We start from the raw sequence: 15,394 nt of genomic DNA, 5'->3' as shown, positions 1-15,394 counted from the left end.
ACTTCGCTACCTCACAGGGGTATTGTGAGGATAAATATAATAAACACTAAGAAAAGGAGTACTTGTGGCACCTTAGAGACTAACAAATTTATTTGAGCATAAGCTTTCGTGAGCTACAGCTCACTTCATTGGATGCATTCAGTGGAAAATACAGTGGGGAGATTTATATACACAGAGAACATGAAACAATGGGTGTTATCATACACTTAAGATGAGCTAATACCAGCAGGAGAGCAGGGCAGGGGTGGGGGAAGAAAACCTTTTGTAGTGATAATCAAGGTGGACCATTTCCAGCAGTTGACAAGAACATCTGAGGAACAGTGGTGGTGGTGGGGGGGACATAAACATGGGGAAATAGTTTTACTTTGTGTAATGACCCATCCACTCCCAGTCTCTATTCAAGCCTAAGTTAATTGTATCCAGTTTGCGAATTAATTCCAATTCAGCAGTCTCTTGTTGGAGTCTGTTTTTGAAGTCTTTTTGTTGTAATATTGTGACTTTTAGGTCTGTAATCGAGTGACCAGAGAGATTGAAGTGTTCTCCGACTGGTTTATGAATGTTATAATTCTTGACATCTGATTTGTGTCCATTTATTCTTTTACATAGAGACTGTCCCATTTGATCAATGTACATGGCAGAGGGGCATTGCTGGCACATGATGGCATATATCACATTGGTAGATGTGCACGTGAACGAGCCTCTGATAGTGTGGCTGATGTGATTAGACCCTATGATGGTGTCCCCTGAATAGATATGTGAACACAGTTGGCAATGGGCTTTGTTGCAAGGATAGGTTCCTGGGTTAGTGGTTCTGTTGTGTGGTATGTGGTTGCTGGTGAGTATTTGCTTCAGGTTGGGGGGCTGTCTGTAAGCAAGGACTGGCCTGTGTCCCAAGATCTGTGAGAGTGATGGGTCGTCCTTCAGGATAGGTTGTAGATCCTTGATGATGCGTTGGAGAGGTTTTAGTTGGGGGCTGAAGGTGATGGCTAGTGGCGTTCTGTTATTTTCTTTGTTGGGCCTGTCCTGTAGTAGGTGACTTCTGGATACTCTTCTGGCTCTGTCAATCTGTTTCTTCACTTCAGCAGGTGGGTATTGTAGTTATAAGAATGCTTGATAGAGCTCTTGTAGGTGTTTGTCTCTGTCTGAGGGGTTGGAGCAAATGCGGTTGTATCGTAGAGCTTGGCTGTAGACAATGGATCATGTGGTGTGGTCTGGATGAAAGCTGTTGGCATGTAGGTAGAATAGTGGTCAGTAGTTTTCCGGTATAGGGTGGTGTTTATGACCATCGCTTATTAGCACCGTAGTGTCCAGGAAGTGGATCTCTGGTGTGGACTGGTCCAGGCTGAGGTTGATGGTGGGATGGAAGTTGTTGAAATCATGGTGGAATTCCTCAAGGGCTTCTTTTCCATGGGTCCAGATGATGAAGATGTCATCAATATAGCGCAAGTAGAGCAAATACAGACTAACACAGCTGCTACTCTGAAACCTGTCATAATAAACACTGTGCATTGCTCAGATGGGGCCATATAAGTACATTAGATAGACTTGATATAGAAATATTGACATATTTTGGACTATTTTTGACTTTTCATACAAGTGTAGAATTGCAGCTATAAACTATTAAATAGTATTGGCCACAGTATAATTGCAAAGTAAAAGAAAAACAGTTTTTGCCCATTACTGTTTCTTTATGATATAGACCAGTGGCTCTCAACCTTTCCAGACTAACTGTACCCCTTTCAAGAGTCTGATTTGTCTTGTGTACCCCCAAGTTTCACCTCATTTAAAAACTTACAAAATCAGACATAAAAATACAAAAGTTTCACAGCACACTGTTACTGAAAAATTGCTGACTTCCTCATTTTTACCATATAATTATAAAATAAATCTATTGGAATATAAATATTGTACTTACATTTCAGTGTATAGTATACAGAGCAGTATAAACAAATAATTGTCTATGAAATTTTAGTTTGTACTGACTTCACTAGTGCTTTTTATGTAGCGTGTTGTAAAACTAGGCAAATATCTTGATGAGTTGATGTATCCCCTGGAAGACCTCTGAATACCCCAAGGGTACTGGTTGAAAACCACTGATATAGACAACCTGTTGCTACTGTTGCCCAGGCTGCAGGGAAGTGCCTATCTCTGCTTCTGATCCACAGCTGGGAACCCCTCTCCTGGAGTCAGGTCACTTAGGCACCTAAAGTTGTTTCTTGTGAGAATGAGTTAGTCACCTGCCTTACTCAACATAAAATGGTGGTGGTGCTACCCACATCATAACATCCCAGTGGTTAGCGCACTCACCTAGGATGCAGGAACTCCAGGTTCAAACCCATCTTTGCCTGAGGGGGAGAAAGGATTGAACAGGTGTCTGCCCCAGTATCTCAGGCAAGTGCTCTCACCACTTTGGCTAACTCTTGAGATAGTCATTGGGCCAGAACAAATGAGTGCAATAGTGAGAATGATTCTGTAGCCTGGTAGTTAAGGGCACCCATCTGAGAGGTAAGTGACCCAGGGTCCAGTCCTCCTGCTCCCATGAGTCTTTAATTATATGTACACAGTGGAAAAGCTTCAGCTGGAGACATTAAGGAAGCCCCACATCAGAATGTCACTTACATTAGTGGTTAGAGCACTTACCTGAGAAGTGTGGGAGACCCCTGTTCTAATCCTTTTTCACCCCCAGGCAGATGGTCTTCAACATGATTGCTCTAACCACTGGGTTTAAAGTTATATGGTCATGGTCACCATCAAGATTTTGAATGGGGTCTGATCTGATAGGTGTGCCCAGAGCACACCTATTCAATCAGGTCCCACAGGTGAGTTAGGTGAGGAGCACGTATCTTTCCTCTGCTCATGGCTCCCTTGGGGCCTTAGGCTGGAGATAGGCAGGAAAGCACATGTCCAGAAGCAGAAACTTAGGCATCTCATCAACTTTAAGGTCAGAAGGGACCATCATGAACATCTAGTCTAACTTCCTGCACATTACAGGCCACAGGAACCTCACCCATCCATTCCTATATGTTATGCTGTACGGAATATGGGAGACACTTTATGATACTGTTGATATCAATATTACAAAATTGCAAGGAATCTGACCAGATAGGCCATGTAAGGTATCTACACAAATGTTATAATTTGCCAAGTATGATCATCTTGTTTGTATCACCTTTGTATTAAGGGTTATAGATATGTAGGGTATATCTGTATTTCCAAACTTGTGCTGTGTTTCTGGGTGACACCCCCAGACAGATTGGCATCAGCACTGCCTAGCCTGTTTGATGGTCCATAATGGGTCATTAGCTGTACAATGAACCCATTGAAAGGCCAGGGACAACACCGTAATGAGTCAGCAAGACATGCAGGGGCATGCCTATGGACAGAACTCTAAGGGTTTTACATGTCATGTACTGTGAAGCTTGTGTTTGGGACAAAGGAAGTACCAACCACATGGGAAAAAAAGAATATAAAAGGCAGCTGCATCATCTCCATTTTGTCTTCACTCCTGCTTCTTACCTATGCAGTAACTTTTCTACAAACTGGAGCTCTGAACAAAGGACTGAATAACCCATCCAAGCTGTGGATGTGTTCCAGAGGGACTTTCAAACCAGGAAACTCCCCAATACTGCTAAGAACCTGATATATGGACTTTGAAGTCTCTGTATTGAAGTGCTTTATGATTTAACAACTCTCTTCTTATTCTTTCTTTCTTTCTTTCTTTCTTTCTTTCTTTCTTTCTTTCTTTCTTTCTTTCTTTTATAATAAACCTTTAGTTTAGTTTACTAAAGGATTTGCTGGCAGCATGATATTTTAGGCAAGATTCAAACTAATATTGACCTGGTAACATGGCTGACCCTTTGGGGTCAGAAGAACATTTTGTGTATACTGCACAGTTTTTAAAAATAACTTTTCACTGTACAGGACCTAAGTGCTGATTGGGAGCCAGAGAGCTGGAATGCAATAAAGGAGGCTGTGTGATTTCTTGATAACCAGTGTGGGGGATCAGAAGCACAGTTTGTGACTGGTTGGTGAGTTTAACTTCAGTATCAGGGGGTAGCCATGTTAGTCTGTATCCACAAAAACAACAAGGAGTCCAGTGACATCTTAAAGACTAATAGATTTATTTGAGCATAAGCTTTCAGGGGTAAAAACCTCCAAGAAAGCTTATGCTCAAATAAATCTGTTAGTCTTTAAGGTGCCACCGGACTCCTTGCTTTTAACTTCAGTGTTACCCACCAGTCTTTGAGAGAATCTGCTCTCCCTTTTGCATTGCATGACCTTGGCATTTTCAGTGAGGGCTACTCCAGGTACCCCAAGTCACACTATAATACACCCCTACTTTCTGGTTGAGTTACTGAAGTCCTCAAATCATGGTTTAAAGACTTCAAGTTACAGAGAATCTACCATTCACACTAGTTTAAACTGTAAATTACCCGTGCCCCATGTTGCAGAGGAAGGCCACAGTCCCCAGGGTCTCTGCCAATCTGATCTGGGGGAAAATTCCTTCCCAACCCCAAATGGCAATCAGTTAGACCCTGAGTATGTGGGCAAGACCCACCAGCCAGACACCTGGGAAAGAATTCTTTGTAGTGACTCAAGAGCCCTTCCCATCTAGTGTCCCATCACCAGCCATTGGATCTATTTGCAGCTAGATCCAAAATCAGTTACATGGCATTGTAAGGAGTCTCTCATCATACCATCCTCTCCATAAACTTATTGATCTCAATCTTGAAGCCAGTTACGTTTTTGTTTTTTTTCTTTTTCTTTTGCGAGGCCATTGGAAGGCTGGAAAAGCCTACAGGGTTAGATATGATCCAAATGGGCGTTTTGCGGATTGCAGTTTTAGGCACCCAAAACTGGCACGTAGTTACCTAAGTGGATCTGGGCTTAAATGTCCAACAGACATAAGCACTTTTTAAAATCCCATCTAAAATGATCCAAACAACTGTTTTGAAACGGGTTTGGGTGATAATGGGGAGAAGCTGCGAAGGCAAGGGGGAACGAGTGAGACAGGGCAGAGGGGGCTAGAGGGTGAGAGTGGGGCAGAGGGGCGGTTCAGCGGCAAGGGGGGCCAGCAAGGGGGCGCAGGTAGTAGAGAATGGGGGCTGGGAGCTTCCTTGTAGCCTCTTCTCCCCAGGGCCGGGCACCCCGGAGCCCCGCCCCGGGAGCAGCCTGCGCCCCCCCCCAAGTGTAACTCGACCGGAGCCAGCGCGACAGCTGCTGCACGGGCTGGGCGGCGCTGTGGCCCTGAGCCCCGGGGCCGCTGCTGCCTCCTTCGCCGGACCTGGAGCGGGCGGCCCGCGGAGCCGGTGAAGCTGGGAGCGCAGGCGGCATGGCCCCGGGGTGGGGGAGTCCCGGCGGCGGCGGCCTCCCCGGCGCCCTGCCCCTGCTGCTTGCCCTTAGCCTACGGGCTCTCGCAGGTAGGGCTGGAGAGACCCCTGGCCGGGCCTCCCGGAAACTTCTCGTCAGGTTGGGCTGGGCTTCTGCCCGACGCCGGAGCAATGCTGCCCCGCTCCGGGTGCGCTCGGCTGGGCCTGCCGCCCTCTGCGCGGCCGCCGCGGCTGAGAGCCCCTGCCCGGCCTGGCCCTCCGGCTCCGGCCGCCGCGCGGGGACGGTGCCACTCGCAGCCCGACAGCTGGAGCCGCCGACACATGCGTGGCGGGTTTGGGGTCCGGCGGTCGCTGCACTGCAGCAGAAGGGGAAAGGCCCCGGGCACTTCGGGCCACAACGCCCTGCCGGGGCGAGCGCTTTCCGCTGCTACCCAGCTACAGTGATTGCGGGGGCTCAATTCCCTGGGCGCGCTGTACTGCCTGCTGGCCTGGGGTATTTGTGAACAGACCTGCAATCCCAAGTCAGACTCATCTGACAGGCACTTCCCTCGCTGCGTATCAATTTTCAGGCAGAGGTAGCCCATCAGGAAGGGTTTGATGGTCTTGTTCGTTCTGTGGAAGCAGAAATGCAGGATCAGGGGTCGGAATTGGGATTTAAGAAAGGTCAGGCCTTAACATAACGTTTAGACCTTTTCTTTGTATATTATTTGCTTACAGTGGATTGTAGATTTATCAGCACATTAAAGTTGTAGGCCAGAGGACATTGTTTGTTCTATTCCTTTATGGTGCATAACAAAAAACCTTAAAAGCTTTTTAGTTTAAAGATTTTTTTCGGGTTTGGGGTGTTTTGTTTTTTTTTTTGGTCTCCTGAAATATTAGGCATTGATTTCTGGTTTTGTTTTTGTTTTGTTGGTTGGAGGGCTGTCTGGAGAGCTAGTGGGACAGTGATACCACAAGAGAGACACTTTGCATATTCACATAACTTTATTCATAAGAGTAGTGCCAAAAAGGAGGAATTAGGTACATACCTAAGGGCTTGCAGGAGCAAAGCTGAAAGTATGAGCTGCAGCTGCCCTGTCTCTCAGTAGAAGGGGAGTTGGTGTTCAGTCAATTTTTTAAACTACTTTTTGTTAAGACTGGTTTAACTTAAGCTCCTGACAAACAGGATAAAAGCTTTTTGTCAAGGAGTCAACATCTCTTCCCTTTCAACTGAGGGCAAAGAAACGTCAGCTCAGGTTTTAGTCTATTGTGATGTCTCTATTCCACGGAGGTCTGCAGTCCTCAGGAGGACCCTCCTGAAAACTTGATATGTCCCATCTCTGTAATAATTTTTTTTTAAAAGGCTTCTCTCTCCTTTTAACTGCAGGGGGTCATCCTACATCACAGAAGTTAAATCAAAGACACAAGCAGGAGGTTCCCCCCCCTTTTTTTAGTTCGCTTGTAAAGTAGTGTTCCAAATTTTCAGAACTAGCCATTAAATTTGAGACACCTCATGCCTTAACCCCATGCAACTCTTCTAGACAAAGAACTTTAAAGTCTCTTATGCTATCATTAAAAGTAACAGTGTAACTAAAATCTCAAATCTTTTACTTCTCCTTATAATAAATAATATCAGCTGCTGTAGTTTTTCTTACTACCTATATTCTAACAGTGGGTGTAATTTTGCAGTTTGAAATAGCCATTTACAGAGTGATACATTAAGTAGCTGTAGAAGTGTGCATTGTAGCAGAGCCACAACTCTCTGGAACCCCACAGCCCATGAGTAAATTGCAGTGGAATTCTCCTTGGAAGTTGAGGGTGCTCATCATTTCAGAGGCCCCCTAAGTGTAATATAGATGTCTTAATTATCTGGGATTAAGTGTTACGAGATAGTGGGTCTTTGTAAAGACAATATAATTTTCTTTTAAAATAATGTGCAGTACTTCAGATATTTGGTAGTGTTCCCTCGAGAACTATTTTCATGCATTCTGCATTAAATATATGGGGCTCGGATTGCAACATGGTATCTTGACCTGTGATATGCAGTCCCAGATGGTGTTCTCACGGGTTTTAGTGACAAGAAATCCCAATTACAGTTGGGAGTGGTTGTTGCTTTTATGTATAGCTCTATGACGTGATTTTCAGAAGTACTCTTCAGAAGTACTCACGTTGTGCCTAATTCCTGTGGAAGTTGATGAGAGTTTTGCCTTTTACTGCAATAGTGGTAGAGTTAGGCCCATGCTGAGCACACTTGAAAATCCCTTGAGTCTTGAAGCCTCTCTCTGAAAGTGAGTTCTTTAAAGAAAGCACTGGTGTGAAACATATATTTTATACTAAGACACAGTATAGATGTAAGAAGTCTATAAACAGCATTGAAACTATATTTAAAAGTTAAGAAGTTTTCAGACTTCTGTGTTAGGAAATTCTTTGATAGTTTTTTTAAAAAATATATATTAGCTGCAAAGGATTAGATCTTATATTAGTAAGATCCTAGCAGAAATTGATTTATATTGTATTTTCATCATCATATTAATGGCTAAAAATGAAGTACACAGAATGAATGGACTTATCCTCAAAAGATATTTTTTCTATGGGACTGTCTTTATGAGCCAGGTCCTGCAAACCTCTGACACATTTTGAAGTTGCAGGATTGGGACTCAAGTTTGTCACCGTTTTTTCTTTCTGAATAACATTTCTTGTTAATTAAGTGTAGTGTATGTGTATAGGTTTTAATATGATTTTGGATCCAATCTAAAGATGCACACATGGTAGTTTACACTCACAAGTAGTTTTTTTTTTTAAAAGGCTTCCCTCTCCGATGAAGTGAGCTGTAGCTCATGAAAGCTTATGCTCAAATAAATTTGTTAGTCTCTAAGGTGCCACAAGTACTCCTTTTCTTTTTGCGAAGTAGTTTCAGTGACTTCCATGGACCACTTTATGTGAGTAAAGATATATATATGTACAGATCATGGTCTTTCTTCTGAATTGTCATAATAGATGAGTGTTTTAATTGTTTTACTTCCTGGAAGTAAGTTGCATTTTTAATTAGTTAGATTTTTGTCTATTGACTTATATATCTGAAATATACATCTTTAATGTAGATCCATATGTTCCCACATCATTGTAAACACAATTAAGGAGTTTTGACCTTTTTGGTATCAGCAGTTACTACTGATAAAATACCAGATCTTCTTTCTGCACCCTCTACCTTTAGGGCGAGTGTGCTTGGCATGTTGACATTAAGAGTATTTAATCTTCAGTGGATCATTTGTTCTCTTCTCAGTGTTCAAGAATTACACGTGACACTTTTCATTCACCAAGATGATACTAGATCCATTAATTTTAATCTCAGCTCAATAGTTTGAATAAATAGCCTTCTGTATGATTAAAATGCATAGTCACTGTCCCCAAATCCCTTCAGGATTGAATAGAAGTTGAAATTCTGTTTCAAATTAGTCCAGCACTCCTATTTCCTGTATAAAATGCTTTTGCTTTTCAATAATCTGCTTAATTTTAATGACTCTTAGAGAGTCTCTAAACTTAAATGGTTATTAAAGATGGCATTGTCTTTCCTTTTACCAATCCTTGGAGACGCGACTCTTGTCTTTCTGAGTCTGATAAAGAGTTGCTTATGATTATAACAAGCAAAAATTTTAATAAATATTTTAGTAACTATTTTTACATCAATATTCAGGTCTACTCCCTACAGTTCCATTATGCTAGGCAGTTTACAAACAACACAATAAGAGACAAGGCCAGGTCAGCGCTAGAAACTTGCCAGTGTAGCAATGTCACTTAGGGGTGTGACTTATTTGTTTATTTTATAACATTTCTATATTGGCAAAAGCCATAGTATAGAGACAGTTATACAAGCAAAAAAGTGCTTTTGCTGGTATAGCTTATTCATTTGAGAAGCTGGTATAAGCTATACCTAAAGCCCTCTTGTTCTGATATCAGCTGAGTCTACATTTGGACAGTTTGCCAGTATAGCTATACTAGAAAAGCTTTTCTAGTGTCATCTAGGCCTGAGAGACAGTTCCTGCCTCCAAAAGCTTAGCTGAGATTCAGGGCATGGCTACCCTTGCAGATGTAGAGCACTGTGAGTTAAACCAGCTCTCGGAGAGTGCAGTAGGGAAAGTGCTGTAGTGTGTTCATACTGTCAGATTCAAGCACACTGGTGTGGCCACATTAGCAGCTCTTGCAACGCCACAGACAGCAGTGCATTGTGGTAGCTATCCCAGCATTCAAGTGGCTGCAACGTGCTTTTCAAATGTGGGGGAAGGGGGGGAAGGTGGAGTGTGACAGGGAGTGTGTTGTGTGTATGTGGGGGGAGAGAGAGTTGGTTTTTGGAGTGTTGAGAGTGTGTCAGCATGCTGTTTTGTAAATTCAGACAGCTGAAGGCCCCCCTCCCCCATGCCTCTCTGTCACACACACACAGCAAGCAGCATTCCACAGTAATGGTTGCATTGTCCCAGAGCAGATAAGCATGCTGGCTGTCAAAAACAGAGCTTTGAAAGGGATATCCGCATTCCTACAGCCGAGTTCAAAACAATGACAAGAGTGGCCACATCACTTAAGGGGATTATGGGACGGAGGCTGATCATAGCGCAGTAATGGAACACCTCGTTCACACTGATGCCTGGGCGTTTCAGCTGAGGCGCAGCAAGCGTTACGCTTCTCGTGGAGTTGGATGATCAGGAGCGCTCCAGCTGCAGAGTCCAGGTCCTCTAAGTGCCTTGCCAGTGTGGACGGGTTGGGAGTTAGGGACCTGGGGCTGCTTTAATGTGGTCTAACTTGCAAGTGTAGCCAAGCCCTCAGAGAGGTTAAATGACTTGCCCACGTTCTCACAAAGAGTATGTAATAGATCCAGGATTTGAACTGCGCCCTACTAAGTTGCAGTCAAGTACCTTAATCACAAGACCACCTTTCTTCTTGAATTGTGATAGGGGAAGGATTTACAGATAAAGTGTATTTCAGGTATGCTGCACACTCTGCTGGTGAGGGTTATTTGCTTGCAAGCTCATTTAGTATTTGCTTTTCATTGTACACAAAATAACTAAGTGCGATAGTGGGGAAAGATTGGATAAACAGAAGATTTACTTTGGATTAAAGGTTAGATGTGCTTTATAATGTCAAAGGCTAATGTAGCAAAACTCCGTCCCACACTCCTTTTGCACTGTCAGTGTCATTTAGCAACAGTTTGGCATGTAATATTGTTTCTGCCATCTCTTTTTCTCCTCCTCCTCCTCCCCTAGTTCCTGCCTCCAAAAACTTATCTTCTCCCCTAGACTCATGTGCTCCTTCATTTTGGGGCTCTGCTCCTAATTTAGCATTGTCCTGCTCTGCTTCTGCTCTTTGTACTAGCAGTCAAGAATAATTTACTAAAATTCTGTTGTGAAAAGCCCACACTGCTTCAAAGAACCGTAGTTTAGATCCTTACTCTTGACTTGTGTGCACATAGTCGAAGCACAGTAGTGTTAATGGAGAAAGCAGTGCCAGGAGGAATTTGGAACTGTGAAGTGTCACAAAGGACCTGACCCTCTAAAACAGAGACCTGTTAACTCAACATCCCACCATATAAGATTTTCAACATTGCCAGTGCTTTTTGAAACTTCTTGCACTCTTTTAAAAACATTTTTTATATAAAATTGCATTTAGGAAAAGCAGCTGCTGAAGATGAGTAAAGAAATATGTTGGTACTTATGGCTCCCGTCATTGTAAGAACATAAGAACAGCCATACGAGGTCAGACAAATGGTCCATCTCGCCCAGTATCCTGTCTCTGACAGTGGCCAATGCCAGATGCTTCTGAGTGAATAAACAGAGTAGGGCAATTTCAAGTGATCCATCCCGTGTCATCCAAGCACAACTTGTGGCTGTTTAGGGACACTTGGAGCCTGCAATTGCATCCCTGGCCATCTTGGCTAATAGCCACTGATAGATCTGTCCTCCAGGAACTTATCTAATTTTTTTTGAACAGTTATACTTTTGATGTTCCCAACATCCTCTGGCAATGAGTTCCACAGGTTGATAGTGCATAGTGTGGAGAAGTACTTCTTTTTTTTCTTTGTTTTAAAGCCGCTGCCTATTAATTTCATCAGGTGACCCCTGCTTCTTGTGTTATATAAAGGGTTAGATATTTCCCTATTCATTTTCCCCATACCATTCATGATTTTATTGCTCTCTATCATGTCCATGTCTCTTTTTTAAACTTAACAGTCCCAGTCTTTTTAATCTCAGATGGAAGCTGTTCCGTACTGCTTATTATTTTTGTTCCCCTTCTCTGCACCTTTTCCACTTCTAATACATCTTTTTTTTTTTTTTTTTTTTAGATGAGGCAACCAGAACTGCACACAGTATTTAAGGTGTGGGCATACCATGGATTTATGTAATGACATTGTGATATTTTCTGTTTTATATATCTGTCCCTTTCCTAATGGTTCCTAACATTCTATTAGCTTTTTTTTTTTTTTTTTTAAGTGTAGTTTTGGAGCATCACACAAACATTAATGAATTTATCCTCACAACACCTTTGTGGTGTAGGGAAGCATTATCCTTGGTTTAGAGATTGAGAACAGTGGAATCTCCATCACTGGAGATTTTTAAGAGCAGGTTAGACAAACACCTGTCAGGGATGATCTAGATCAGGGGTCTCAAACACGCGGCCCACGGTGTTCTTCCTTACGGCTCGCCAAGCTCCCCGCGGACCTCCCCCTCCCCCATTCCCTCCCCAGCGCGCTGCGTCCCCAGCCTACCTCCAGGCCAGGGGTGGGCAAACTACAGCCCAGGGCCGGATCCGGCCCCTCAGGGCTTTGGATCCTGCCAGCGGATTTGCCAACCCCATGGTGCTGAGGGCCCCGCACCGCTTCCCTGCGGCCCTGGGGGGAGGGGGAGCAGAGAACTCCGTGAGCTGTTTTTGCCTGTGGTTACCTCTCCTGAAGCTCCCATTGGCCGGGAATGGCGAAACACAGCCAATGGGAGCTTCGGGGGAGGTACCCACAGGCAAGAACAGCTCACGGAGTTCTTTGCTCCCCCCTCCCCCCCTCCAGGCCTGCAGGGACAGGGTGCCCACCACTTCCCAGAGCAGAGCGGCATGGGCCCGGGGATGGGGCAGGCAAGGAGCCTACCCTGGCCCCAGTGTGTGCCCCTGCTACCCTGGAGCCGCTCAAGGTAAGTGGTGCTGGGCTGGAACCCGAACCCCTCCTGCACCCCAACTCCCTGCCCTGAGCCCCCTGCCTGCACCCCAACCCCCTGCCACACCTCACACTCCCTCCTGCACCCCAACCCCCTGCCCTGAGCCCCCTGCTGCACCCTGCGGGCAGGGGCAAGTGGGGGGCAGGGGCAGCAGCCCTCGGGACAACCTATGAGTCCTCATGTGGCCCTCCTGGTGATTCGAGTTTGAGACCCCTGATCTAGATGATCTGCCATGAGTGCAGGGGACTGGACTAGATGACCTCTTGAGATCCCTTCTAGTCCTTTGATTCTATGACTTGGACTCAGAGAGATTTCTATGACAGCTGGGAATTTAGTCTCAATTTTGAGTCCTCATCTCGTGCCTAAACCAAAAAGCGAGAATTCCTCCCAGAAAAAACTATAAAACTGAAAGGAAGGCCTGGACACTGTTTATGAAAACTGGAAGTATCACTGTTATTATACTGTATTACTTTTAGTATGTCTACTATAGCAAGTAGTGTGATGTGTAGCAGATATGTGTCAATGCAAAAGAAATTCAATAGGTGTTCTCTGTATTTTTGTTGCATTAATGTGAACTCCGTTATTAAAGTTTTATATCAAATGAGTCAATCATTTCATAGATACCAAGGTCAGAAGGTACCATTGTGATAATCTAGTCTGACCTCCTGTATAACATAGGCCACAGAACTTCCCCCAAATTTACTTTCCCTGTGATTTTTTTAACATTAATTTGGAGTAGTCTTACTTCTCGTTGTAAATATCATATTATCTCATTGTAAATATATCATATCTGAGTCTTCTCTCAGCAACTCCATTGACTGGTGATTTATGCCAGTGTGAGAACAAAATTAGGTCCATTATCTGTGCAGTAGATGGTGACCCTGGATTCTATTAATGAGCCCCAGAAGCCAAGTTTTTATTTTTTTGTTTATTAAATACAAGGAAGCATGGGGATCTCTACAGGAGCATACTTGGGGCCAAATCCTGCTCACCATACATAAATCTAGCTTTGAATTCAGTGTTAGACCTGCTCATACCACATTAAAATCATTTAAAATATGGGAGAAATCTTGTTTTTTTGCTGTTTTCTATTTTTTAATAAAGAAGAACAAGAAGTTGTTTTGTCTGGATGTAGATCTGGATTTGAATGGAAGCTTATTTTGTTTACATAATGGTACATAAAATATTGTTAATGACTTTTCCCCTTGAGGCATTTGTTATTTTCAGGAAATATAGCTCTTGTAGCTTATTCAGTGACTATGACAAGCAAAAACAGAATCTTTTCCTTGCAGTTTGTTAAAATGTTTGGCCTAGAGAGCACTCTCCTAGAAAAGAACCTGCAGAAGGGGGCGAAGGAGGAGAACTCTATGAAAAGCCCTCGTGAAATTACCCATAAATTATTCTCATGAGCACCAAAGGCATGTGCTGCTCCCTGGCAGTATGGCTCTATTGTAGTCATGCTGTCAGTGCCTTCCCTGGGTGCAGCTGTCCCAGGAACGTCTTCATGTGGGATACCCCTGCACAGAGGAGGGCTCAGGACAAGATAATGCACTCCTAGGTTGTGCTACCTTTTTCTGAGGAATCTCTATGAAGGGATGATGATTTCGCTCCCATGGCCTGTCTAGCTTTCACCCCTCTTCCTTGCAGAGCCTTCTATAGGATTCCAGGAAGTGGGGGACAATGTTATTATCCAACTAACTCCCTCACCCCTATTTCTGCTCAGGACACAGGAGGACTGTCCATGAATCTTATGGGAGGCAGGGAGTGGAAGCCATCTGGGCCTTTATTTCAATTGGCATCACCGCTAATTATATTTGTTTTACAGAAATGTGAGAGCTACCAAAACATTTCCCATGTAAAAAAAGTGAAGTCAGGTTAGAAAATAAACAGTTCAGTAATATAAATGGGTGGTATTCAGTGTGCATGTGTATATATAATATATATATGAGTATAAAAGAATAGCACAGGCATGTGGGAACACTACCAGAAAAGCTAATGATTGGGAGAACACTGTGATCGACAAAGCCTGAGTTAGTGCCTAGGCTCCTTATATAATTAACAGGAAGAGATCAAAGCTTAAAAATTAAATTAAAAAAAACTAGCACAAAGCTAGTATGCTAGGCAGGGAGCTGCCTATGGATGCCGATGACAGTGGTGTATGCTAAGCCCCACCCTTCTCTCGGAGATAGATGCCCAAGTCCAGGCTTCAGGGAGGCACCTATTTCTACTAAGCAATCCACAAACAGGAACCCCTGTCTAGGAGTCAGGCAGTTTAGAACCTAAGCCATCTCTTGAGGGAATGAGTTAGGCACCTGCCTTGCTCCACACAATGGCTGGTGGAGGTGGAGCCACCACCCACCTTGTAACATTTAGCCTGTTGGTTAGAGCACTTGCCTGGGATGTGGGCAGCCAAGGTTCAATTCCCTCTTCTCTGCCACAGACAGAGAAAGGATTTGAACAGGGGACTCCTCCTGGAAGAGCGCTCTTACCACTGGCCTATGGGATAGTTTGGTCCTAGGCTCCCTCAGTCTTTCCTGTTGAAGCTGTTTCACTGTGGATAAATAATGAGTGATTGGAGCAGAGGGACTGGCTCCTGGAGTTTCCTACCTCCCCATGTGAGTGCCCTAACCATTGGACTACAGAGTCATTCTGTCTATCTCCACTCCCCAGCCCAATGACTGTTTAAGTATTTATCCCACAGGGGAACAGGGTAAAAGCCAGAAAAGGGAAATAACAGGTTAAAGAATATTTAGATAAGTTGGATGTATTCAAGTTGGCCAGGCCTGATGAAATTTACCCTAGGATACTTAAAGACATAGCTGAAGGAATCTAGGCTATCTGATTATCTTTCAGGTAATGGAGGATGGGTGAGGTCCCAGAAGACTGGAGAAG

The 15,394-nt window shown here is 43.9% G+C and overlaps 1 protein-coding gene across 1 annotated transcript in view; it reads left to right on the top strand.

Moving 5' to 3' along the window:
• Positions 1-5,193: 5,193 nt before the first annotated feature.
• LOC311520401 (chondroitin sulfate proteoglycan 4-like) overlaps positions 5,194-15,394 on the top strand; it is a 63,141-nt gene continuing 52,940 nt past the window's right edge. The window contains exon 1 of the mRNA XM_084627811.1: positions 5,194-5,420. Within this exon, the coding sequence (XP_084483937.1) occupies positions 5,333-5,420 (88 nt within the window). The 5' untranslated portion in view covers positions 5,194-5,332. The remainder of the gene's footprint in view (positions 5,421-15,394) is intronic.

Source organism: Lepidochelys olivacea (assembly GCF_965140295.1).
Source record: "Lepidochelys olivacea isolate rLepOli2 genome assembly, chromosome: 5".
NCBI lineage: Eukaryota > Metazoa > Chordata > Testudines > Cheloniidae > Lepidochelys > Lepidochelys olivacea.
The sequence above is the reverse complement of the archived record's forward strand: the minus strand, read 5'-3'. Positions and strand labels throughout refer to the sequence as shown.